The following is a 26,843-nucleotide window of genomic DNA, read 5'->3' as shown; positions in this document are numbered from 1 at the left end:
CATGCGTGACCACAGCACTGGTCTGTGCAGCAGGGGGTGGGGCTGCCCATTTTCCTAAATGCAGGAGTCTGTGACTTTGAAAAATATTACTGGTCTGGCTTAGAGAAAAGTGGCAGCAGGGCTCAAGTTACGTAAACAGCATGGGCTATACAATTTGATGTTGTTGAAAACAAGAGATGCGTCTAAGGATTTTGTAGACGCACGTTGTGGGCAGGTGGTCTTCCTGTGTTCTCATCCCAGCGCCAGCCCCAGCCCCAGCCCCAGCCCCAGCCCCAGCCCATCCCCATCCCCATCCCCAGCCCCAGCCCCAGCCCATCCCCAGCCCCAGCCCCAGCCCCAGCCCCAGCCCATCTTCCACACCCCGCACAGCAAGGTTTCTAAAGAGTCACCCTGATCACCTGATTCCCTTTCGTAAACCTTTGAAGGTCACAGTCCTTACTGGGCCCCACCGATCCCGGGACCTGCCCCCTCACCCTAGCTCACTTCTTACCCCCCTCCCTTTAAAAGCCCACCCAGGCCTTTGCTTCCCCACCACCCCCTCCACCAGAAAACGTTCCCTCCTTCAAGAGTAAGTTCAAACATCGCCTCCACCTTGAGGCCTTCCTGGCCTTCCTCTCGGGCCTGCGCACTCTGTCTGCGCTTTCCCTGAGGACTGATCAGACTGCACAGTCACCCCCGAATCCCCCACCCTCACCCACAGCCTCCGCCAGCGGACACAGGCAGCTCGCTCAGTGGTTGTGAATAAATGCGTCCTTGTGTGAAGCACAGCTTTCCTCACTCTCAGCTCGCAAAGTGCTCAGGGCAGGAGAAGGAAATGACTGAAGTGCAGACAGGTTAATGGGGCTCAGCAGTCACGCCGCCTCCGGTGGCCCCGGCGCCGGGAAGGGGCAGGAACAGAGACCAGGACCCTGCGCCCTGTACCTGATTTCGCTCGTTCACAGCCGCAGCACCAGCTTCATAATTTATGGGGTTCAGCGCAAACGGGAAGGCGGGCTCCCTATTCAAAGGTTAATAAGGATTTCAAAAGATGACAGCAGAGCATGAACCCAAACCAGGGCCCGGCACAGGCTCACACAGCCAGCCCTGAGGGCGCCTGGGAGAAACTGCGCGTCACTTTTTAGAGTGGGTTTAACTCAGGGGTGGGCAAAAGTAGGCCTACAGCTGAAATACAATAATTAATAAATAAGTAATAAGTCAAGAATGAACTCTTGTGTACTCACAACTGTAAGCCTACTTTTGCCCATCCCTACATGTCAAATTGTTTTAAAATTTATTTTCTCATGCCCACCCATACAATTGTTGGGTTGTTCTCATTTATAAGTGCAGATTCTTTTAAAAAGTGAATTATTTTACTTCACGCTGTTTTAGGGAAAATACCACATATCCATTAGTCCTTAAGAAATAAATGAGGAAATACATTCTAATCACACCTTCCTGCCACACCCGCTTGTGGTGAGAGGGTGCTGGCTGGGCCTTCACAGGGTTATGTCAGCAGGACACATCTTTATCACCCTTTCACTGGCTTTTAAACCCTAGCATCGCCGGTTCTCCATGCAATAGCATCATTTCTCATGTGATTTTATTTGATAGCAATCTTCGTAAGTTAGAGATTGTTATATGAACCCCAAATGAACCGAAGTTTATCAGACACCATTGTGATGAAACGTGGGGATATGTTGATAAAGTAAATGAAGGTTTATATAAGGTTGTGTGTGTGTTTTTTCTCCCCAAAACTCAATTATTGGGAAGCAGATGTGCACTGCTGCAGGCTCTCCAGCAGGGGGCGCGCCGGGAGTGCCACATCCCCGCCTCCCCAGAGGGCTTCACCAGCTCTAGCTCTTGGCTCTCCTGGGACAGTAGCAACTGGACGGCACCCATGCGTGACCACAGCACTGGTCTGTGCAGCAGGGGGTGGGGCTGCCCAAGAAGCTGGACCCGTGGACAAACACCAGGTCCAGCTTCCTTAGTCAGGGTTCCATCTCATGCCCCCAAACTTAGCTGTTTCTGCTCTTTTCTATACACTTCAAAGCCAGAGAACCTAGGACCAGAGCTAAGTTCATGAAACAAATTCCTCAATTTGATCTCCTGATTTCTCCCCAGCCCGACATATTCACCACCAGCAGCATTTGAACAGACCTGATTGTCAGAACTCCTAACTCCGGGAGCTCAGTTTTCTCATCTGCAAATGAGAGTCACCCCCTGCTTCCCAGGGCCCCTCAAAAATGAGCAAGAGGACGCACTGGGGAGACTGGCAGAGGAGGTGCTCGGGTGGTCACCTGTTTTGTTGTCTGGGGCCTTGTGTTCCCGAGAAGACAGGGCTGCAGAAGGTGAAAGAGAAAACAGCTGCCAAGCCACTTGGTGGAGAGTCACAGGTAGGAGACGGGACACAGCAGGTGCCTGCACCTGCCGCTGCTCACTGGGATTCTCACCTAAGAACACGCACACAGACGCCCATGCACTCACTAAAAACACCCTCCGCAAAGAAATACACCAGAACAAATCCAACCAACACACCCAGCTGGTGCCTTAGACACGTCCCCGCAGGCTGCAGGCTGCAGGCTGCCGTGTGGAAGCACGCGCGGCGGGAAGTGAACGGTGCAGATGGGGCAGGTGGCAGAGGGCACCCTGGGCAGGTGGTGAGGCGGGAGACAGAGAGGACCAGAGACATGTGGGCTGTGCACACCCGGGACTTCCAGGTATCGTAAGAGTATTTTCCTAACAAGATCCAGGGACATTTCAAAACGTATTTAAATGGCTATACCTTTGGCCTTAATTACTTCACACCATTGAATTCGCTCTAAAGCAATTCCTAATAAAGACCATTAATAGCTTCTAGAAGGAGCCCAGCAGGGGTGGCTCAGTGGTTGAGCGTTGACCTATGAACCAGGAGGTCACGGTTTGATTTCCAGTCAGGGTACATGCCCAGGTTGTGGGCTCAATCCCCAGTAGAGGGGATAGCATGCAGGAGGTGGCCGATCAATGATTCTCACTCATCATTGTTTTTTTTAAAATGTATTTTTACTAAAGGCCTGGTGCATGAAATCGTGCACTCGGGGAGGTCCTTCAGCCTGGCCTGTGCCCTCTCGCAGTGCTAAGCCAGCTGTTGGACATCCTTAGCACTGCTGCCGAGGCGGGAGAGGCCCTGCCACCACCGCTGCTCTTGCCAGCTGTGAGCCCGGCTTCTGGCTGAGCAGTGCTCCCCCTGTGGGAGTACAGTGACCACCAGGGGGCAGCTCCTGCATTGAGTGTCTGCCCCCTGGTGGTCAGTGCACATCATAGCAACTGGTCGTTCCACCATTTGGTCAATTTGCATATTAGCCTTTTATTATATAGGATTGATTTCAGAGAGGAAAGGAAGGAGAGAGAAACATCACTGATGAGAATCACCGGTTGGCCACCTCCTGCACATTCTCCACCAGGGATCAAGTCCACAACCCAGGCATGTGCCCCTGACCAGAATCAAACCTGGGACCCTTCAGTCTACAGGCCGACACTCTATCCACGGAGCCAAACCAGTCAGGGCTCATCATTGTTTCTCTCTCTTCCCCTCTGAAATCAGTAATATATTTTTTAAAAATAGCCTCTAGAGCAGCGGTTCTCAACCTGTGGGTTGCGACCCCTTTGGGGGTCAAACGACCCTTTCACAGGGGTCGCCTAAGACCATCGGAAAACACATATATAATTACATACTGTAGTTGTGATTAATCACTATGCTTTATGTTCAATTTGTAACAATGAAATTGGGGGTCACCACATGAACTGTGTTAAAGGGCCGCGGCATCAGGAAGGCTGAGAACCGCTGAGGTAACATTCAGCAGGGGGACCAGGGCCGCTCTTCTGCCTTCAGCCAGGGTTTCATGATGGAGCTGGGAACAGAACAAGATAATCTACAAGATACTCAGTAGCAAGGACTCTGCTTCCGCTGTGAAGGCCCTTTATGTATCTCCCTAACCGCACCGTCGGTCACCTCCAATCCACAGGCGCTATGCTTCTGATCATGTGGCAACAGGAATCCAAACAAACAAAAAGGCAGTTCACTTTTGTAAGAAACAATATATTTATTTTCTGACACCACAGCTCTGGTGAGTGGTTTTGTACCAAATTTAATGGAGGTTACACAGAACGTTTTACGCATGGGAGCGGGGAGGGGAGGAACCACAAAATTAAAAACAAAATCCTGGGTAGCTTTTAGCATCTGTTCCACTCCCACATTAATAAAATTCACTTGGGAATTCCTAATAAAAGAACAAAAAGCAAGGTATACTGGGGAAGAAAAGACGAAGGGAAAGAAGACCCTGGAGATTCCAAAGACGGGCTTCCCCCCGAAGCCAGGAGGCCGCCGGCATGAAGGAGTCTGTCGGGTTACTTCCCCAAAATAACACCGTGTATTGCAGCTGCCAAAGGGGACAGAGAAGAGGGAAGCAGGGGCCGCCCCTGGGGACACGAGGGAAGGAAATGCTAACCAAGGAGGTGGGAAGGAGGGGAGGGAAAACGAGAGAACGGACGGTGGGTTTGCAGACGGGGAGACAGTGCTGAAGACTCTTGAACTGAAAAACAAAATGTCCTAAATGTCATGATTTTTAAAAAGAAAATATTTCCCCCTCCCCCCACCCCTCGCTGAACTTAGTTCCTTTTTTTGTGCTTTTCATTAATACTCTGCTCTGAGGTCGTAGTTTGGTTTTTCTGTACACTGGAGTTGAAAATAGTCCAAAGGTCTGAAGATGGATTCTCCACCTAAAGTAAACAGCCCAGCATCCTGTTCTCCTCGCGTCCCAAAGACTTCCGTCTCTGCTAAAATCCCTTTTACAATATAGTACAGTACACGCAGAAATAAAGCCCAAAGCGGAAACAAAACCAGAAAAGAATCCTGGGAGAAGCCAGTCCAAAGGACGTAAACATACAGAGAACGGTGCAACACGTGACCGATGGCAATTCTAAAGCACGGCTACAGATTCCCAAAAGGAGGCGCCATCATGGGATACCCAAGTCCACAAAAATAATCTTTAAAAAATAAATCTTAAAAAACACACACCTGTTGATTAAATGAATCATTTGTTTTCTGGTAAATCCATACATTCTCGAGTTCCCCCCTCCCCCAAAGCAGCCCTCGGGTCTCTGTTCTCCTATTGCATGACTGACAGTCTCCTGGGGCCCCTAAGCAGCCCTCAGGACTGAAATCTCATCCGGACGAGGATCGGCACATCCAATTGTAGCAGCTTAAAACATCATGTTTCCTGGGTTGCCAGGTCCTTGACCGAATCCGCCCATGCCCACGTCGGCGGCCATGCCCCGGGGCCGCATCTGTGGGGGGACCATGATGTTCTGTTGGGGTCCCATCATGCCCTGCATGGACATCATCATGCCCGGAGAGCCCACGGGCCCAGGGTGGGGATAGAGCCCGGCCGGTCCCCGATCCTTGCCAGGGATCATGCCCACGGCTGCAGCTGGATTGCTCATCAGGGCGGGCTGGCCGGGCATTGCCGATTGTGCTGGTGACATCATCCGATGGTGCGGTCCCATCATGCCTTGCTGGAGAAAGGCTGGTGGTCTCATTGGGTTGTGGCCTGGCATGGATGGAGCTGTGCCAAGAGGGATGTCTGGAGTTCCCACGGGGCCTGGACCTCCCATGCCAGGTAATGCCAGTCCCATCCTGGGGGCTTGCTCGCCCATCATCCCCTGCATGTGCGAAAAGCCAGGCCCAGGCCCCTGGGGCTGTTTGCGGCCGGGGACTTCCCCGCGAGGGAAGTACTGCAGTGTCTGGCTGGGCTTCTCCGAGGGAATGATGCGAGACAGATCGAATTCGGGGATGCCGGTGGCTCCAGGTCGGATGACCTCCTGCAGGTCTGGGTCTGTAAACACCGAAGGCATGCTGTTCCCCAGGACAGCGAAAGAGTCAGGCCCCCCCGGGCCTCCAGGCTTACAAAGTGCTGCGTCTGCTGAACTCGGGGGCAGGTTGCTGGGGCGGCCCAGGGGGCCTTCTCCGGGGAAACCCATGCCTCCTGGGAAGCTGCCCTGCCCCCCACTGGGACCGTTGTGGGGGAAAGGAACCTGCTGGGGGGGAGACTGTACTGGAGGGAAGCCCTGGGGAAAGCCCATCCGTCCTTGAGGTGCCATCGGAGGCTCCTGGGACCCGTGCCCCATGAGAGGATTGTGGGACATCAAGCCCGGCCCCAGGGGGACCCCGTGAGGAGGTATGCTGGGCCCCATGGCATTCGGAGACGGCATCTGATTGGAGTGAGAAAGCGGCTGGGTCATTCCCATTGGGCTGAGGGTTGGCATCGGGACCACGGGGTTTGGACCTGAAATTCGAGGATTCTGTGTATTAATGCCCAGTCCTAGAAAAATAAAGATAGAAAAGGTATCAACTTAACTGAAAGCAACTCAGTACTATAATCAAATTAACAAAAAAATTATTGTGCACCAAATGTGCATGGTAACTTAGGAAAACACACAACGCACAGCCCCTGCCCTCAGTCAGATGATAGCACATCTGGGGGCACACAGCCAGCTCTCCAAGACAATATATTATTGTCCGACACGGTAGGACACAGGTGTATGTAGAAGACAGCTAGGAACAAAGTCTCCTGTGTGAAAAGTTACAAATTAGTATGCAAATGAGTAGATAGTCGTCACTGGAGACGTTTAATATAGAAGCAAACAATGTGTCTAAATGACGTAAGCACAGTGCTTTTTGAGAAGGAAGATTAAGTAGCCCTGAAAGTCCAAGAATCAGAAATAACAAGGACAGCTTCATCGACTGCCACTGGGATTATCACGTTACACTGCCTTACGGGGGCGCATTTCACACTCGGGTCACACGAAATGTTAGCGAAACGGTCACTTCCAGTGAAGAAGGGGCACTGCAGTAGCTGGTCTCTATGGAATCTCCACTGAGTGTGTGAGGACGATGCTTGTCCGGTCCGCACAGCACGTCCCGCCCTGATTAATCAGGATGGCCGGGATAAAGCGCGTTCCCAGCAATCAGAATGGCTGAAAAGTCAGTGTCTCTGCCGCCCACCCCACCCCCCAGATGACATCCCTTAGTGTTCGTGAGACGGGGCTAGAGAGGCGTGGGAGAGTGCGGACGAGGGGAGGCGTTTCCTCTCTAGCCTCAAGTGTTTCTCTAGGAAACGGGCTTCCACCGTCTCAAATCCTATGGCTGCTTGTGGTTTGAGGCTGCCCTTTCAGGAAACGCTGGGGAACTAAAGACATTCTAACCAGCGTGTTAAGAAGAAACTGCTTTCAGTGCGGCCTCGGGAGGGCCACACCCGCCCCAAACCCGGGTAACAGAAGCCCCAGAGCTTCTCTAAGGAAACCTGCTCTCTCAGAAGCACACGCTGAATCCTCTTAGAACGTCCACCTATCGAGGTCTGTAGTTATCAAGAAAACATGCGAGAAGTTTCTCCTCTCTGGCACCAGCTCTACATCCCGTCTCCCTGGCTCTTACCTGGCATGTTATTCATGGATGGCAAGTTGGGAGAACGAGCGGGAGGGGAGTCGTCGTCCGAGCTGGCCACGGTCTTGATGGCGTCGTGGTATAACGGGGTAGAGCTGGGCATTGCAAACTTGGACATTCGAGACATCATGATGGACAGCGGGTTCTGGGACAGGGTCGGCTCTGGAGGCATGGTGTACGGTGTGCTGGAAGGGAGGCTGCCCGGCAGGTTCACAGGGGCAGGCTGGCTGGCTGTGGGCGGCGGGGGGCCACCTAGGAGAAGACAGCAAAGGAAACAGAAGTGGGCAGGGAGTCAGATTCCTCCTGACGGCTCGTGGGCCTCTATGAACGAGCAAGGCCAGGGAGGAGGCCGAGGAACAGGGCAGTGTTATTAGACCCAGGACACAAATCATCCATCTTCCCGTCAAGCGCTGTGTGTGGACAGAGGGAGACGGCAGCATGAGGCGGAGGTGACAGGTCCGCAGAGGGGAAGACAAACACAGCAAGAATGCGTTAAAAATATTAGTGCAGGCTGGGAAAGACGGTTCACAGACCATGATTTCGCTAAAATAATGTGAAATAAGTGCATTGTTCCCCTGCCCATTGCAATTTAGGATTTGAGTCGGGGATTAGTATAGTGTGAGGCCAGACCAGCGCTCTGACCCCAGGTACTATCCCATCACCCTACACACGTTCTTGTTTTTATGTGTGTTTTTTTAATTGATTTCAGAGAGAGGGAGAGTGTAAGAGAGAGAGACAGAAATAGAAATATCAATGATGACAGAGACTCATCTATTGACTACCTCCTGCACGTCCTCTACTGGGGACTGAGCCTGCAAGCCGGGCGTGTGCCCAGACTGGGAACTGAACTGTGACCTCCATGGGTCGATGCTCAACCACTGAGCCACACAGGCTGGGCCTGTGATTATTTCCACAACCAGTCTGAGCTAAGAAGGTCTGAGGGGCTGCCCACTATACAGCTTTGGTGAACGGCTATCCCACAGAGAGACACACTTCGGCTTATAGGATAAATCTTGTCTCATTTTGATTCTAATCTTTCTCAAGTGGAGACAGCTCGGACCTGGTATTTACACCCAGTGCTTATCTTCCTCGGCCACCTCTGGCCTCGTTCACAAACCACCACCATCATGAGAGCCTCTCCTGGGAGGAAAATACCAATAAACTGCAGCTGATCGTGAGAACAGCAGTCTCCCGGGGGGCGGGGGGCTCGTATGTGCGAGAACCCTGAGGTCTCCGCAACCTCTCCTCGGCCTGGGATTAGACGCAGACTCTCTCGATGCGAGGGCAGCCCCCTGAAGTGGGGAGGTCTGTTGTTTAAAGCCGCATTTACCCAATGCTGACATTTTACTTTGCAAATGTAAATTATTCTGTGAAAGGACCGATTTCCCATTTCCCTTCTCCTTTTACCCATCTGACAGGTGCCTTCGGCACTAACAGCCTGTGTCCTCTTTCGGGATCTGACACGCCTGCAGGACCCCAGGGAAGTACTGGTCACGCACTTTGCCAACAAAGATGTCCGCTGGCAAAGGCCGCCTCCTCTGGCTGCATGGTAGGCGAGGACAGCAGTTTTCCTACAGTAAAGACTGGCGTTCGCCGTCTCCAGCTACAAGGTGGCCGCAAGGACGCGAGCACTGACCTGACTCCACGCTTCCCAGCAAGGCCGGGGAGGCCATGGTGAGGGGCGCTTTATGGTTGGGAGGGATCCCGGGGCTCTGGAGGGGAGGTTTCGGAGAGGAGGTCCATCCGGGCGACGGGGCAGGAAGTGACGGAGACTTGAGGTGAACAGGCGAAGCAGCAGCAGACCCCAAGACAGGGGGGGACTTAATGGAAGCAGCAGCAGCTGGGCCCGCCAGCATGCCTGCCAGCTGCGAGGGAGTCTGGGGGGACTTGAGATTCCCGGAGGGCGAGCCCAGCATCGGGGACTGGACCTGGCGCATCGTGGGAGACTTCAGGGGGTTAATGCCCGGGGAGTGCACCTGGCCGCCTGCCACGGAGATATCCAAGGGCTTCCGCCCCAGGCCACGCTGGACGGGAGCAGCGGTGCTGAGGCTCGGGGGGTTGCTGGGAGGGTTGAGAGGTAGTGGTGGCATGTGACTGAGCCGGCTGTTAGTCCTTTGGTCGGGCCCGATGGATTCTCTGAGATTCCGCAAGCCACTGCTGCTGCCTGGACCCTGAGACATGGGGAGGAACGGCCTGGGGCCCATGCCATACTCTTGCTGAGGGTGCTCCCCGAACGGCAGGGGCACCATCTTCTGCTGAGCGGGCAGCAAGTCCGCGCCCCCGGGGCGCAGTTTCATCATCTCCTCAGGGCCCGCCCCAGCCTCTCTCAGCTTCTGAGGTATCATCTGAGAGTTGGATGCCATGTTGACGTTCAGACTGACATCTCCCTTCATCCCACCGGGAACCATCCCAAACTCCAGTTCCCGCCCAGGGCCCATCTGCGGGGGCATTCCTTTCGGAAAGTCCCCCCTGGAAGGACTCAGAGGGCCCTCCACCGGGATCCGAGGGAAAATGGGGTTGTTCCCCGATTCCATGTGTCGCTGGGAGCCGGGGATCATCCTGTTCATGTCCAGGCTGGGCCTGATGCCGTCCATGCTCATCCCCGGAGGGAGGCTCAGCTGCTTCTCTGCCAGCTGCTGCTGAAACATCTCCTCAGACAAGCCCTGGGGGGTCGGGAAGCGCTCCCCTCGGCCGGGGCCGCTGAAGATGCCCTGGCCAGGCGGGAAGTTCCGACCGTCTGGGATTTTTGGCACATCATCCGGCCAACTGACTCCAGAAAGACCTGGTCTCGATGCTGGGTTGGGGACACTGGGCGCCTCCATTTCAGAGTTGATCATCCCTGCGAAGCCCGGGAGGCGCATCTGGCTCCCTGGCATATTGGGGTGGGGAGCCATGCCCCTCGGGGGCAGAGAATGCGGCATGCTGATCCCATCAGCAAACGGCTCTGCACCCCCAGGCCCCCAGCCTTCACCGGGGGCCATCTGGTACGGAGGGGGCGGCCCCCGGACCACCCCCCGAGGCCCGTGCGGATGGACCATCATGTCCTGGAGGGAGCACTGCTGCACCACCACCTGCTCCTGCTTCCTCCTCTTCTCCTCATAGAACTCCTGCTGCAGCTTCAGCCAGGCTATCTGCTCAGGGGTCATGTGATCCAGGTGGTCGGGGCCCATGGGCCCAGGCTGAGCGTTCATGGAAGGTGGAACCATTTCATCTGGAGAGAAGGGCACATCTCTATGTCCTTGGGGGCCAAATGGAGCTCCCACATCTGTCCGGGGCCCAGGTCCCTTACCTAGGCTTTGGGACTGAGCCATCATGGCCTGTATCGGCCCTTCCGGTTTTTTCTGAGGCCCATCTAATACCCCAGGATTCTGCTGGGGCCCCCCACTCTGTCCTGTGAATTCCTTCTCATCGGGGAAAAGCATGCGCTGGATGTCTCTGAGCGTCTGTAAGGAGCGCTCCCGGTGCTCCAGCTGCTCCTGAGACAGGCCATCGGGGTTCTCTCCCAGGGCGGGGGGCTCTGCACTGGGCAGTGGAGGCGGCGGCGGGGCTTTGGGATCTGTGGAGGAGCTACTGCTCCCCTGTGAGACGGGGGTCACCGCTCGGTTGTTGGGCGTCAAGTTGGGCCCAGTGCCATCTGGGGGCAGTGGAGTGGAGCTGGCAGGACTGCCCACCGAAGGAAGCAGTTTGTTTTCTGCCCCGGGGCTGTCCCGGTCCAGGGGACGCAGGGGCGCGGCAGGCTTGGGTGCTGGTGCCGAAATGGGTGGAGTTGGCTGTAGCCGGGCATTCTGGGAAGAATTCTGGTCTTGGTTGGCCGGAGCTGGGGGCTGTTGTGGGAGAGGTTTCAGATCATTCCGAAGGGCAGATATCTGTGTGTTCTGCACATAAATGAGATTTAAAACATCACAGGTAAATTCAACAAAAGGGCAATTAAAAGAGCAAGATATGTTCTAAAGGGCTCAGTCACACACATCTACATTGACACTTGCTATGGAAATGGCCCATGTACGACCCCACTTCGGACGTGGAGGCATTCTGATTTTTTTCTTCCCCTTTACTGTCAACTAGCCTCCTCTTCCCCTCACTGAAGATTAGGTTCCAATAACTGTCTCAGCCTGCCAGGGAGAGCCACTGCCAAGTGAATACATTTGAGTATCTATTTCGAGGAACAGGTTTGATATCACATGTCTACTATGTGTTTCTGATTCAGGGCAAGATCAGTTCCTTGGTATGTGGGAGGCTGTACGTAACACCTTCTTATTTTCCCCGAAAGTACAACCGTGTATGCAGACGTCTCACTGTCAATCAAAAGGCCTGATGTTTTCAGCTGAGAAAGTGCTGTCCCATCTCCGCCCCAGCCAGAGGCTGCAGGCAGGCCGCCTCCTTCCAGCGTCTCCTCTCCTCGCCCTGAGTTTCCACACAGCCTGGCATCTCTGGTTTCTGCTTCCAGGCTGTGATCACTGACTCCATATTTGATAAGAATTTGTACATTAACTACAGTAAGATCACCTGGAGGCAGGAAGCGCCTGTGGAGAAATCTGAGGCTACCTGGCGCATGGTGTCTCTCGATCTGTTCTTTCCAATAGGAGACTGTCCTTGTCTCAGACTGGACGATCCCCTTATCATTATTTATTAAGGACCAACGCTACACGAGTCCCAGGTGAAAGAAAGCACACTCGCTCACAGCGGGTGACATGGATGCTGTCAGTGTGGGGAAGAAGGACATGTATGTTCTGGGTCTAAACCTTGGCAGCGCTGAAGGAACTAAAGACCAGAAGGGCCCAGCCACAAACCCCACCTCGGGGCTCTTTCCCAGCCTCCAGGGCACCCCACGGTCCCTTTTTGATTCATTTGCTCCTACCTGTTCACTGAATCCAGTTTGTATTTCCAAACCCCTAAGGCCCTTACCTGGCTCCCCACTTCCTCTCTGGAATGTTTACCTGTGTGCAAATTTGTACATAAATCATTATGTGTGTCTCTGCATAGGGACAGTCTGTGTTGAATAAACACAAAGACACACCTGAGAGCGGTCACATTCAGTGACTATGTACACAGAGGTGTCACCTGCAGGTGTCCATGCACATCCGTCTGCAGAACTGGTGTGGGGCAGGGCACGAGCCTGCAGGACCCTGAGCCTGTAGGACCCTGTGCGGTCAAAGTGTCTTCCATACCCTGACTCCGAGTAGGGTGTGGAGGTCACCTTCACTTCCTTCTAGTGCCGTTTTAGGTTTGGTTTTGTCGACCAGGTTTTGTCTGTTTGTGGGGGGTGGGCACTGATTTCATATCAGGTGACCATGACGGAAGAATTAACGTCAGTACCATTCTTTTTATTTTAGACTTAGAGCAAAGGTGATTTAATTATCCCCAATTCCCTGCCTAACTCCTTTTCTATTGCATTTTAGCCTCAGAGAGGGTGGAGGTGAAAACTGTATGAGATCTGTCATTAAGTCAATAAAATGTTGCTTTGAGTTGCATTGTGCCCTGTGCATTCTAGGACAATTAAAATTTAAATATATACATATTTAAGCATAAATTTAAAAATACATATACAGATAGACACCCCCCCCACACACACACACACACAAACACATTTTAAATGTCAGATCTCTCCGCCCTCTGCCCTGAAGGAGTGGAGACGGTGAGGAACAAGAAATGCCTTTCCCAAGTCCAGGAAAGCCCAGGCTCTGCGATGTCAACAGAGAGGGACTTTGCTGATATGCCATCTACTTTATCTTAAATTGTCCCTCAGTCCTGTTGCCCTTTAGCTTGTCCCATGGTCGACATTGATCCCAGTACTCGGTGTGACGCTTCCCACAAGCAGAGACTGCTTTGAACTTCCTAGTCTCCCCACAGCATCGGTGCGCAGTGGCGATGCCAGACACAAGGAGTATCTTTTGGTTCCGTTTGGAGGACTGCCTGAATCAAAACCACCATTGCATGCTTTTCCAGCGTAGTTGTCTATTAGGTGCTTATGTTCCAGACAGGAAGCAGGCTAACAATTTATTATAATTTTGGAAATATCAAGCAATTAAAAGCATTCAATGGTTCTCTTTTCTTAAAATATGTTTTTATTGATTTCAGAGAGGAAGGGAGGAAAGAGAAACATCGATGATGAGAGAGATTCACTGATTGGCTGCCTCCTGCATGGCCCACACTGGGCATTGAGCCCACAACCCGGGCCTGTGCCCTGACGAGGAATCAAGTCCGGGACCCTTCAGCCCACAGGCCAGCGCTCCAGCCACTGAGCCGGCTAGGGCTCAATGGTCCTCTTTGAAATAAATAAGAATCATTTGAAAGTCACAGAGACTCTCTGATTCGTCTATGACTTCATGATTTACTGGCATGTACTCCAATATTGTAGTTTTAGTTGTTGCTTTTTTCTGCCCTTCAACTAGCTTAAGAGTGTTTATTTTTTTAAAACCCTATACACAGGGTCTGAATTCACAGTCCCAGAGATAGTTCCATGAAGGAAACCCTAACATACCTACATAACTCCTGTTTTATTTTTCCCCTTTTCCCTCCTGGTAACTCACCAATGGGGTTAGATGCCCGAACGCAGCTTAGGACCCTCGCCCTATTGAAGACAGTCACCAGCTCCCACCTCTGGTCCCTGCAGAACCTTTAACCCATCGTTCCAACTCCCAAACCACATACCAGAGGGGCTGTGCTTCGGTCTGCCTTGCTGTTGGAGATGTTCTGGATGTGGAAAGAGACGATTGTTTCCACCTGGCCCTTCAGCACCGCTTCGGCGGCTCTGCGGAGACAGAGAGCACACACGGGGGCTGGTTTCTATTTCGCTGACCGAGCCCAAAGCACCTCCACCCAGAACGAACTTGTCAACGGGAGGAAGGGGAGTATGGAGAACCACTCGAAATGCTGAGTGATTCGAGCTCAACAGAAACAGGTCTTCAATGTCTATCATTTACTGCCAAACTTCTAAAATTAAAAGACAGCCATTAGCAAATCCCAAAAGAGGCATTAGAGACAAACCACAGGATTTTCGCCTTCAAACCAATACACGGTGGTGGGTGTTTTATAGAGAATCCTAGTTCAAAACTCCAGCCTGAGACTGTGAGCATGGAACCGCACACCTAACCATCAACAAAGGCTGTCACGATTCACTTTGTATCTCATAGAAAAATCTCAGGTGAAAAAACAGCAGAAAACTGTATAGGATCTATTCACATTAAAAAGAAAATATATATATATATATATATATATATATATATATATATATATATATATATATATACACTAGAGGCCTGGTGCACAAAAATTTGTGCACTCGGGGGGAAGGGGGGGGTCCCTCAGCCTGGCCTGTTTTCTCTCACAGTCTGGGACCCCTCGGGAGATAACAACCTGCTGGCTTAGGCCTGCTCCCGGGTGGCAGAGGGCAGGCCCAATCCCTAGGTGCAGCCCCTGGTGGGGCTCAGAGCAGGGCCGATTGGGGAGTTGGGGTGCCACCCCCTGTCATGCACAGAGCAGGGCGGATTGTGAGGTTGTAATGCCACCCTCAGTCACCCTCAGGGTAGGGCCGATTAGGGGGTTGGGGCACCGCCCCGTCACACTCAAGGCAGGGTCGACGGGGAGGTTGCGGCGCCACCTCGTCACGCACAGAGCAGGGCCAATCCGGGGGTTGGGGCACTGCCCCCTGTCACGCACAGAGCAGGGCCCATCAGGGGGGTTGGGGCTCCTTACCCTGTCACGCACAGAGCAGGGCCCATCAGGGGGGTTGGGGCTCCTTACCCTGTCATGCACAGAGCAGGGCCCATCAGGGGGTTGGGGAGCTCCCCCGTCACTCACAGAGTAGGGCCGATAGGGGAGTTGGGGCACTGCCCCCTGTCACACACAGAGCAGGGAGGATCAGGGGGTTGGGGCGCCGCCCTCTATCACCCACAGAGCAGGGCCGATCAGGGGATTGGGGCGCCGCCACTGTCACACACAGAGCAGGGCCTGTTGGGGGGGGGGGAGTTGGGGCGCCGCCCTCTATCACCCACAGAGCAGGGCTGATCAGGGGTTTGGGGCGCTGCCACTCTCACACTCAGGGCAGGACCAATGGGGAGGTTGTGGCTCTACCCTGTCACACACAGAGCAGGGCCCGTGGGGGGGGGGGGGGAGGGGAGGCGCCGCACCCTGTCACACACAGAGCAGGGCCGATCAGGGGGTTGGGGCGCCGCACCCTGTCACACAAAGAGCCGCAGGGCAATCAGGGGGTTGGGGAGCTCCCCCGTATCAAGCACAGAGCAGGGCTGATCAGGAGGTTGGGGCGCCTTCCCCTGTCACAAACAGAGCAGGGCGGATAGGGAGGTTGTGGCCCCACCCCCTGTCACACACAGAGCCGCAGGGCGATCAGGGGGTTTGGGCACTGCCCCATGTCACGCTGATCCCGGTGCTGGGAGGCCTTGCGGCTCCGCTGATCCCGGTGCTGGGAGGCATATTACCCTTTTACTATATAGGATAGAGGCCTGGTGCATGGGTGGGGCTGGCTGGTTTGCCCTGAAGGGTGTCCTGGATCAGGGTGGGGGTCCCCACTGGGGTGCCTGGCCAGCCTGGGTGAGGGGATGATGGCTGTTTGCAGCTGGTCACACACCCTCAGGGTGGGGGTCCCCACTGGGGTGCCTGGCCAGTCTGGGTGAGGGGCTGAGGGCTGAAGCTCCCAACTGCTCCTTTTTCTCTTTTTCTTTTTTTATTCTGGGCCAGCTTTAGCTCTGGCTCCAGCTCTGAGGCCTCTGCAGCTGAAAGCAGGTATTTGGTTTGTTTGGGTTCTATAATCGAAGCAATGTATAACTCCAGCTCTGAGATCCCTGCTGGCTGAAAGCAGGTTTCTGGGGTTTTGTTTAGCTTCTATATTTGTTACAATGTTTCAAACTGCAGGCTCAGAGGCCGGCAAGGCAGGCGGGGAACGTTGGTTTCCTCGGTCACTGAAGCAAGCAAGCCTCATGTTAATTTCAAGCTGCCTGGCTGCCGGCCGCCATCTTGGCTGGCAGTTAATTTGCATATCGCCCTGATTAGCCAATGGGAAGGGTAGCAGCCGTATGCTAATTACCATGTTTCTCTTTTTTAGATAGGATATACACATACACATACATACACACACACATATATATAGATTTCAGAGAGGAAGGGAGAGAGAGAAATAGAAACATCAATGATGAGAGAGACTCATTGATTAGCTCCTTCCTGCATGCCCCACTCTGAGGCATGCTCCCTGACCGGGAATCGGCCTCCTGGTTCACAGGTCAATGCTCAACTACTGAGCCCACTAGCCAGGCCACATTTTTATAAATAACTAAAAATCCATTGATCCCCCATCCACCAGAAACACGTGACCAAAATGTTTAGAACAGTTAGTTATCTTGGTGAATTTGAGAGATTTTTTTTCCTTTTAAAATCCCTTATATTTTCTAATTATCCTAAAATAGACACGTAATATTTATGTCATTTAAAAAAGAATACTAAGTTGTAGAAAAGTATTTGATGCAATCAATCCTTTTTGCTTAAAAGGTCTATAATGTGTGTTTGCATAAGCACAACATATTTTTGCAAGGAAAGCCAAGGAAGTATCATGGCTGCCTCTGGGGAGTGGGGGTGGGGAGGTTTTATATATAAATACTGGTTTTATAATATACACTTTTATATATATTATTGATTTCAGAAAGGAAGGGAGAGGGAGAGATAGAAACATCAATGATGAGAGAGAATCACTGATCAGCTGCCTCCTGCACCCCCCACCCCCCACTGGGGATGGAGCCCACAACCCTGGCATATGCCCCGACCGGGAATCAAACCATCACCTCCTGGTTCACAGGTTGATGCTCAACCACTGAGCTACGCCAACTGGCAAGGTTTTATATTTTAATTTTACCTCTTTCTATGCTGTTAACTGTAATGATAATAATACAAATGAGGGAGGAGAGCAATTTTCAATGGGAATAAAAACTTAGGTGTCCAGACACAGAAGCCAAGCCAACAGCAAGCCACAGCCATCAACTTACTTATTGGCCATCTCAGTAGAAAACACATACACCACTTTGGCTGGAGTCTTCTGAGCAGCTGCGGGCTCTGGGGCAGTAGTCTGGCCATGGGAGGGGGGAGAAGACCGGGGGGCCGTAGCATTTGACGGGGTCATCGAGTGTGGTGTGTGCTGTGAGTCCTGGGCCTTTATGTGGTCAGCAGAATTACATTCTAAAAGAATGAAAACCTCATGTCACAGAACGAAGACACCTCTCTTCTGCCAGCATGTACAGCATCACACCACAAACCCACCTTGAAAATCTCAAGGAGGAAGTGCCTTGCTAAGAGGAATCCTCTTCTACTCGTTTGAACTGAAATATGCTTTTCCTCCGTGACGAATTATAAAGCACTGCTCCCACCTCCTCTCCCCACATTCTCCAGATATTAGCATAATGTCCCCTCTTCCTGGAAACCTTTCTAGAACCACGTGGCCTGGACTGGACACCCCCAAGCCCTAACTTCTCTTACTTCAGCAGTTCGAATTGTACACATTTTATCATAGTTGTTTAAGGGTCTGCTGTCCGGGTGCGCCCAGATCCTTGAGGACAGAACTGCATCTGACTTCCCGGCCACGGCAGCCCACACCCAGCACAGCACTCCCACAGGCCGGAGGGGGGAACGAGGGTGGCTCCCCAGGCTCTCCTCCTAATCTGGGCTGGGGAATCACACTCCCACTTCCTGAGTACTGACCATGTGCGGGCCTGCAGTTAAGATTTCTGGTTTTATACCAGGAGGAAAAGGCCTAAACCCACAGCCGCTGTCCCCTTCTTCCTGGCTCACTCCATTTCCATGGCCACCAAGTCTCTGCCACATTGGCATCGGCTGTGACAAACCTGGACTAGTGCCAGGGATCCCCTTGTGCCCACAACTCTGGCAAAGCAGCAACCGCACAGCACAAAACCCAAGTTATGGAGGATTAATCTGACGGAGGAGAGGCCAGAAAAATTGCTCCAGTGTGGGCTGCTCCCACCGACAAACCGGAGTGGCTGGCTTCCATACTGAAGTTCAAACAGCACAGAGACCAGCATCCATCAGAGCATGGTTAGGGCCATGGAGCAGGCAACCATAACCCCAGCACCTGCATCCTTGAGAGCAAGAATTCCTCAGCAAGGTGGTTCCACACTATTCTTTAGCATCAGAAAAGGAGAAGAAACAGTTCCACTTTAAAGGCAAGCTCCTGATTGCCTTTCCACCTGCTCTCCCCACTTGGCTATGGGCTCCCGACATTTGCCAATGCCAGAGGCCTTCCCTCCGAAATACCTACTTCCCTCTGAGTCTCAGAGATCTTATAGACATACCTTTCAGGTCAGGGTCATCGTTTGGAGTCCCAGGATCTCTCTGATCAAAGGAGTCGGCGGAAATACTTCGCTCCCTTTTCCCCTTGCCCTTGGCACCATTTCCAGCCCCATTCTTCAGCCCCATGCTCCCACCTGGGCCAGGGAGCGCTTTAGGGGTATGGCCCGCACTCTTGGAGTCACAGGGGGATGGCTGGGAGTGGCTGGCTGAGCCCCCCTGTTTACCCTGGTTGGAGAATTTGGAATCCAGCTGGGGGTTTCCAGATGGGGACATCACTGTGGGGGGACGGACCATCACCTCCTGCTTTGACTTAGGGCTACTGAAAGAGACAAACAACAGGGCCATCAGACACTGGGAGCAGCTGGTCGGCACCCTCAGGGAGAGGCAGTCCCTAGCATGGGCCAGGGAGCCTGGAGGCCTGTCACCACCCGTTCACCTCAGCCACTTGCTGGTTCCCTCCACCCGCTCCCAGCTCGGCGAGGCGGCTCACACCAGGCCTGCCAGGTCTCGGGAACCCTAGAGCCACATGGGGACCCATCTCTAGGGCTTCTGTCAATAAAGGACAACGGTTTCTATGTACACAGAAGTGACTCTTACACGGAGACTAGCGCAGAGTAAACAAACAGGTCTCGGAGATCACACGGCCACCCCACCCCCAGCTGACGGCCTGGGACAGCTGTAACGGAGCCCAGCTTCTCTGCTGAGAACACAAGGTCCCGAGAGCAAGGCGACCCCATGACTGGCAGGTTACAAACCCCCCACCCCGCCAGGGACCAGTCCCCACCCCCAAGCAGCATCACACTGGAGAGGCTACACTAGCCACTGCCCCCCGGGGACCAGGAAAATTCTAGTAAAACATCAACTTCAGTACATGGGCCGGAGGAAAGAGCTTCCCAGTCGAGGGGCTGCTGTCTTAGTTCTGGACTATGGCGCTGGGTGGTGCTGGAGGCCCTTTCGTTTGTGCTCTGGTGAGGAGGCCAGGTAAAGAGGACCGGAAGGGGAGGATGGACAAAAGGGTAACAAAGAAAAACTGACAGAAATGCTGCATTTACTCTTCTATGACTATTTCCTTATCTAGGGCCTCTTCCTTTCCCCATTTGGTCGCACGGGCCCGTGGGGCAGCCGCCTCACCTCTGTGCGTTTCCTGATGGGGAGCTCCTCACTTTGGGGTTACTGGAATGCATTGATTGAAATCCTGAGCTTGCAGTCACAGGCAGGACGGGCTCCCCGAGTTCCTCTCGGGCGGCAGCAGGAACGGCTGCGCAGGGCAGTGGCAGAGGCCCACTGCGAGCAGGGGGCGCCCCTCAGCGCTGGCCGCCTCGGTGCCTTTTTCCTCTTTGTTTTCCTCCGCTGTGGAAGTGGGTCCTTTCCCCTCGCAGCTCCAGCATCCTCTGGGTGTGTGCCTCCTGCCGCCAAAGGAAAATCTCGCATCTCCAGGGCACACTGCGGGAAAGGACACCCAGAAAGATTGGGAGCAAAACCAGAGACATCAAACACCCTTAGAACAGGATCAAGGTTAACACAGCCGCCGACTCAGCCATGCAGCAGCTAGACCAGGCCTCGGCTTCTGTCAGGTCACAGGAAAGGGTGATGTTCACAGTCTGGCCTACAGGCCCTGGTGCTAAGACGGAGAGTGACTAAGACGTTCTGCCAAGCACCGAGCCTCCCACCCAGGCATCACGTCCCGGGCAGATTCGAGAAAAACACTTTTACCTTGAGCCATGTATTTTCCCTTACATTTCTCTACTTCCAAATATAAAACCCGCAGAAACCTGAGGTTTTCTTTTCTAAAAACAATGCCTTGAACACCACTGGGTACTCCTAATCCACAGCAACTCTCTGGTGTTCCACCTCTGACGACACACAATGGCACCGAAATGCAACCAGCCGGCACCGAAATGCAACCAGCCCGCCCCGACTTCAAACCATGAAGCAAATGAATCTCCGCTCATATTCTCAGGGCCGAGGCTGGGCGCTGGTTCAGGAGGCACTGCTGAAACCAACGCTTGAGCCAGTACCAAACCCAATAGTTCTCCCCGGGTTCCCATGATCTTCCTCGTCAGTTATGTCAACTGGGCGCCTGTCCTCACTGCTCAGGGCAGGGGCTGCAGGCGTGGGGAAGCCTGGGAAGGATCCAGAATGTGACGCTAAAAGAACCTCTTTGAAGGCTAAGGTTTGTTTTAGCCAATTTGCAAGGCTAATTTGAAGCATAAAGGTCAAGAAAATATGCCCAAACCTAGCCAGAGAGCAAATGAGAAAGCCCTTCAGGTAGGAAAACGAGGTGTCTGTGCAACCACTGTTGCTTCGCCTCCCTCCCCGCTTTCTGGTATTTCACTGATGGGGAGGCGACAGAAGGAGGACATTATTAGACACAGGATTCGTGGCTCAGGAACCCAAGAGAGTTAGCAGCAGCTCAGGTGTTACAGCTACGTACATGTGGGGACTCGGGGACGGGACTGACCCTGGGAGGGTTTGTGATACTCCAGGGTTTGGCACTGAGAATGATCGCTGTCAAGTGGGAAATGTCTACTTCTTCGTTCAGAATGTGCAAGAGTCCCAGCTATTTTACCTGCGACACCGAGAGGAATTTATGGAAGTTCTGAGGCCCACGATTACATTCTTTGCTTTTTACGTGAAGTCAGGAAAAAGAACTAGAATAAAATGCTATTGAATAGTTCTGTGTCAACCTTAGGGGAAAGCAGCTCCAAAACACGTTGGTCTTGATTGTAGGTGAAGTTGTATTTTTATCCCACGCCACCTTCAGCTTTTTCGTATTTCCAGTTTAGACTATAAAATTGATTGTGGTTGTCAAGTTTGACATACACAGTCGTAAACCATTCTGTAACTTCTCAGTAAACATCAGGATCCACTGGTAAAATAGAAGCAGCGAATGCATCTTGCACGGAGAGAGCCATCAGGAAACACTTACTCAGGAAAAGAAAAGCTGTTACCACCGATACAGTCCCTTCCTGCAACTTCTCCTGCTGCCTTCTGTCTGCATCACGCATCCCAGTCCTCCACCACATGTCGTACTGAACAGTCTTATGTGTATATTGCATCCCCCTTAAACACTATGTTCTTTGAAGACAAGCACCTTGCTTTGAAGTTCTTCCGTTTTATATACTTCTCTGTACTAAGAAGGTGGCTAAACCCTCGGTGACTTATTCAGTTTCCTCCATGACAGAAGCACCTGGCATGTGTGTTGTAGTCTTCCCCCAAAGACCTCAAAACATATTCCAGATACCAAGTCACCTCAATACGTCAGGCACTTCTGATGAGCTGTTAGCAAAGGTAATTTCTAATGATACTGTGAACATAAAACACTGCCATTTTCAAAGTACTTCTCCATACACTTTCTCATTCTCACAATTTAGTCCAACCTGGTCAACAGGCATTTTACAGATGAATGGACAGAGCACACGGCTGGGAATGGCTCCTCGGTCTCCAGCAGGTGCTTGCTGACTGGGCTCTTTGCTCTCAGTCACCTCCTTGCCATCACTTTATGGCTGGACGGACAGCACAGAGGCTGGAACAAGCATCTGGGGTCACCCAGTGCCCGGAAATCCCAGGTGTTTCAACCCCTAATCCAGGAGGGTGGGCAGGAATAAGTCACCCAGCTTCAGTCTTCCTGACACCTCAACCACTGAGCAGAATCCGCCAACCATCTTGTCATACGGCTCCAAAGAATAAAATTAGGCTCTTCAGCTCCTACGTTTGCACGTTGTACTCAACTGTTTACTTCTAAGGACTGGAAAGATCTACAGAGTGGCTAATTATAGCCAGCGAGAGATTATTTTCCCCAAATACATCTCCTACCTCCTTAGATTTATATATACAATGTTTCCCTCTTTTCTTCTATATAATACTTAAAGCATTTACTATGTGTCAGTCACTCTTCTAAGCACTGCCACTCACTCACAACCACCCCAGAGGCGGGAACCACTGCTCTCCCTACTGAGAGATGAGGACACTGAGGCTCGAAATGTTAAGTGAGTTGCCCAGGTAAGTTGGGTCACAGCCTAGTAAGAGGCAGAGCTGGCGTTCAGCCAAACACTACGGAATGCCTGTCACAGCAGGGACCTGGGGGACGAGGCGAGCTGGTCCACAGAAAGTGCTGAGCGGATGGCGGCATAAACACCGGAGTTTGCTGCCTCGCACAACCACTTCAAAAATACAACTAAAAGACGGAACGGACATCATCCAGAACCACAGGAAGGCTGGCTGAGTGGAAATTCTACAACGAGAAGGAAAGAGAAAAGCATACCGAGACTCAGAGGAGGCGCAGTGCGGAAGTAAAATACTAAGGTGCGGAGGCGCGCACGGAGCGGGCTGAGGGCGCGGTTGTCGTTTTAAATCGGGAGGGAGTCTCAGGCTCTGAGCTCCAGTTCCGGGCGAGTCTCTGGGGACCCAGACTCATACGGGAGAACCAGGACTGTCTGGCGGCGGTCGGAACTCGAGGGCAGCTTTCTCTCAGAGGGGTTTGCAGCGATTGCTGGGACACTGAGGAAGCGGGGCCTCTGAGAGCAGCCATAACTGCTAGCCCTGCCCTGTTGATCCCGTGGGACCCGCCCCGCCCAAACCCTGCAGGGAGGCTTTTGCTGGGTAGCCTCAGGCAGAGGCTAGATTAGCACCTCCCTAGCTATCCAGGAGCCAGTGTTCCCAGTGGTCAGAGTGGGACCATCCAGTTTGCAGCTCCTCGGATCCATAAAGGACACACTCAGGGGGCAGACGCAGTGAGCACCAAAGCCCCACTGAAGCAAGTCTTGCCCGGGAGGGGTGTCTCCAGCACAGAAGTTCTCCCACTGCAGACACAGCTGATTCTCACAGCCAATTGGCCTGGAGGTCAATCCCTCCCAGTGATACCTACAACAATCAAGGCTTAACTACAACAAGACTGTGCACAAAGACCACAAGGGGGTGCACCAAGAGTGTCCTCCTCAGGTAATTGGGGAGGCTGAACCACTGGGCCCTAGAGGACACTTAGCACAGAAAACCACTTTATCAACACAGGGAAGCATAAAAAAGGCAGAGACAAAGAAACAGGACACAAATGACAGAAATGGAGGAAAGCAAACTACTGGATATAGAGTTCAAAACCACACTTTTAAGGTTTTTCAAGAACTTTCTAGAAGCCACTGATAAATTTAGTAAGACCCTCAAAAAGCCTGGTGAGACTGCCAATAAATGTAGTGAGATCCTCAAGAAATCTAGTCAGACCCTCGAGGTTATGATAAAGGACCAACTGGAAATTAAGCATACACTGACTGAAATGGAGGATATTATACAGACTCCCAACAGCAGACTAGAGGATCGCAAGAAGCAAGTCAACGATTTGAAATACGAAGAAGCAAAAAACACCCAACCAGAAAAGCAAAATGAAAAAAGAATCCAAAAATATGAAGATAGTGTAAGGAGCCTCTGGGACAGCTTCAAGCGTACCAACATCCGAATTATAGGGGTGCCAGAAGAAGAGAGAGAGCAAGATATTGAAAACCTATTTGAAGAAATAATGACAGAAAACTTCCCCTACCTGGTGAAAGAAATAGACTTACAAGTCCAGGAAGCGCAGAGAACCCCAAACAAAAGGAATCCAAAGAGGACCACACCAAGACACATCATAATTAAAATGCCAAGAGCAAAAGACAAAGAGAGACTCTTAAAAGCAGCAAGAGAAAGAAACTCAGTTACCTACAAGGGAGTACCCATACGACTGTCAGCTGATTTCTCAACAGAAACTATGCAGGCGAGGAGGGAGTGGCAAGAAATATTCAAAGTGATGAATGCCAAGAACCTACAACCAAGATTACTTTACCCAGCAAAGCTATCATTCAGAATTGAAGGTCAGATAAAGAGCTTCACAGATAAGGAAAAGCTAAAGGAGTTCATCACCACCAAACCAGGATTATATGAAATGCTGAAAGGTATCCTTTAAGAAGAGGAAGAGGAAGAAAAAGGTAAAGATACAAATTATGAACAACAAATATGCATCTATCAACAAGTGAATCTAAGAATCAAGTGAATAAATAATCTGATGAACAGAATGAACTGTTGATTATAATAGAATCAGAGGCATAGAAAGGGAATGGACTGACTATTCTTGGGGGGGAAAGGGGTGTGGGGGATGCGGGAAGAGACTGGACAAAAATCGTGCACCTATGGATGAGGGCAGTGGGTGGGGAGTGAGGGCGGAGGGTGGGGTGGGAACTGGGAGGAGGGGAGTTATGGGGGGAAAAAGAGGAACAAATGTAATAATCTGAACAATAAAGATTAAAAAAAAAAAAAAGAAAGAAAGTGCTGAACGGCACAACACAGCGTCCGGTTAGCTACTCCTATGGCGACCACCACGCTCCAGCAAGCTCACGCGCCTCACATCACTCCATACCTTCTCCCTCCCTCCCCCTTCTCGTGCAGGGTCTTTCTTGCCCAGGACTTATAGGGAGAAGAGAGGTCTCCAGGCAGGAAGTCCTGACCACCTTATCTCCAACCTGTTTACATCACCACCCATTCCCTCTTTCTTCTCTATTCCTGAACCAGAAAGGGGTCCCCTCTTCCCCAAACGCCATCCCCCACAGGTGCGCCCCCCTCCCCCCCTTCCGCTGACTGAGCCTCTCTCTCTCTCCTTTGGCCATGCCCTCCGTCTCCCACATCTCCTGAATATCTCCCAGCAGCGCTCAGACAGTTGTAGCCTCTTTCCGATTAGGAGTAACAATAAGGAAAACCAAAACCCAGCCCTGGCATCCCATTCTCCTTCAGAGCCAAGCTGCTCCAGAGAGCTGACAGGACACGGCCTTCATGTACTTCCTCACCTGCCCGTCACCCTTTAACCATTTTAAACCCACGTCTCCCCACAGATCGCAGAAACCACTATTTTTGTTAAGGTCACCACGGGCCACTTCTCTAACCTCGTCTTATTCCATCTTGGAGCTTGCCAGCTGATCACTTCCTTCCTGAAACTCTCTTCCCAGCACCGTCCACGCACACCTGCTCCCCCACGGCCTCCGGAAGGCAGGGGCCACTGCGATGCCCATTTCACAGATGTGCAGACTCTCTTGGTTTCCACAACACCACACTTCCTTAGGTTTCCTACCACTCCAGCCCTCCAATCGCTGACCCCTCTCCCCGATCTCTATAATTTAGAGTTCCTCGGACTCTACCCTGGCTCCTCTTCTCATTCTGTAAGTTCTCTCCATGCCAACCACCCCAATTTTACTTCTCCATCGGCAGGCTTACAGACACAGCTGCCAACCTGACAGCACCTCAATGTCTCACACTTAACAAGATCAAAGAATTCCTCTTCTCTATATTCCCTGTCTCCCAAAAACACTTCCCTTCAGTCTTCCACATTTTAGTAGACGGCACCTTCATCTCCAGCTCATGCCCATAACTGGGGAGTCATTCTTGACACCTTTCTCCTTTACTCCAACCCAAACCTAAGCTTGAGTACTTTTGCCGAATGACTGTGTCCCAGCCTCAGTGTGTCTTCTTCGGAGAGGAGGGACACCTGACTGCCACGAATCTCCACAACACCCTCCCTTTCACACTTTTCATCGCATCCTGTTTCACATTCACAACACTTTCCATGTTTGTAACAATGTGCTCGCCTGTGTAACATTCACCTCTCTCACCAGGCTCCATGCAGGCAGGGGCCAAGACTGCTATGTTCATCCCTATATTCCTAGCATTTACCATAGTGTCTGGCACATGGTATTTGCCGGAAAATATCGGGAGCCCGCCCAACCTCCCCATTCCCCGCCCCGCAATCGTCTAAGCCAGGCGCGCTTTCTAGAGGGATCGTCCATCAGGCTACTCACCCAAACCCCCAGGGTCACGACACGGCAGTGCTCATCCTGGAGGTGAGAAGTCAGAGGAGCCCAGGAAGCCCTGGCTCAAAGGTGACCCTCACCTGGACAAGGAGAAAGTAAAGAAGAAAAACTCCTAAGTGGATTTTTAAAATCAACAATATGATTTGTTACTGAACATCTTAAGAAAAGGACAGGTTGCCCATTTATCCTAGAACATGAGTTGAAGGGAAGTTGTCCTCTCCCGTGTGAAGAATGAGTGTGACGGGCATCCTGTCAAT

General features: G+C 52.1%; 1 protein-coding gene across 6 annotated transcripts in view; it reads right to left on the bottom strand.

Annotated features, from left to right (window-relative positions):
- Nucleotides 1–4,033: 4,033 nt before the first annotated feature.
- BCL9 (BCL9 transcription coactivator) overlaps nt 4,034–26,843 on the bottom strand; it is a 100,689-nt gene continuing 77,879 nt past the window's right edge. For 3 of the 6 annotated variants that reach the window (XM_036343394.1, XM_036343395.1, XM_036343393.1), the window contains exons 3-10: nt 26,575–26,666; nt 19,895–20,206; nt 18,766–19,082; nt 17,449–17,638; nt 14,108–14,207; nt 9,093–11,331; nt 7,448–7,708; nt 4,034–6,335 (exon numbers count right to left, since the gene is read on the bottom strand). In XM_036343394.1, the coding sequence (XP_036199287.1) occupies nt 5,218–6,335; nt 7,448–7,708; nt 9,093–11,331; nt 14,108–14,207; nt 17,449–17,638; nt 18,766–19,082; nt 19,895–19,947 (4,278 nt within the window). In that variant the 5' untranslated portion in view covers nt 19,948–20,206; nt 26,575–26,666 and the 3' untranslated portion in view covers nt 4,034–5,217. The remainder of the gene's footprint in view (nt 6,336–7,447; nt 7,709–9,092; nt 11,332–14,107; nt 14,208–17,448; nt 17,639–18,765; nt 19,083–19,894; nt 20,207–26,574; nt 26,667–26,843) is intronic. The other 3 variants (XM_036343397.1, XM_036343396.1, XM_036343398.1) reach the window with 3 other exon arrangements.

The sequence above is a fragment of the Myotis myotis genome, unplaced genomic scaffold (assembly GCF_014108235.1).
Source record: "Myotis myotis isolate mMyoMyo1 unplaced genomic scaffold, mMyoMyo1.p scaffold_m19_p_18, whole genome shotgun sequence".
Taxonomy (NCBI): Eukaryota; Metazoa; Chordata; class Mammalia; order Chiroptera; family Vespertilionidae; genus Myotis; species Myotis myotis.
The sequence above is the reverse complement of the archived record's forward strand: the minus strand, read 5'-3'. Positions and strand labels throughout refer to the sequence as shown.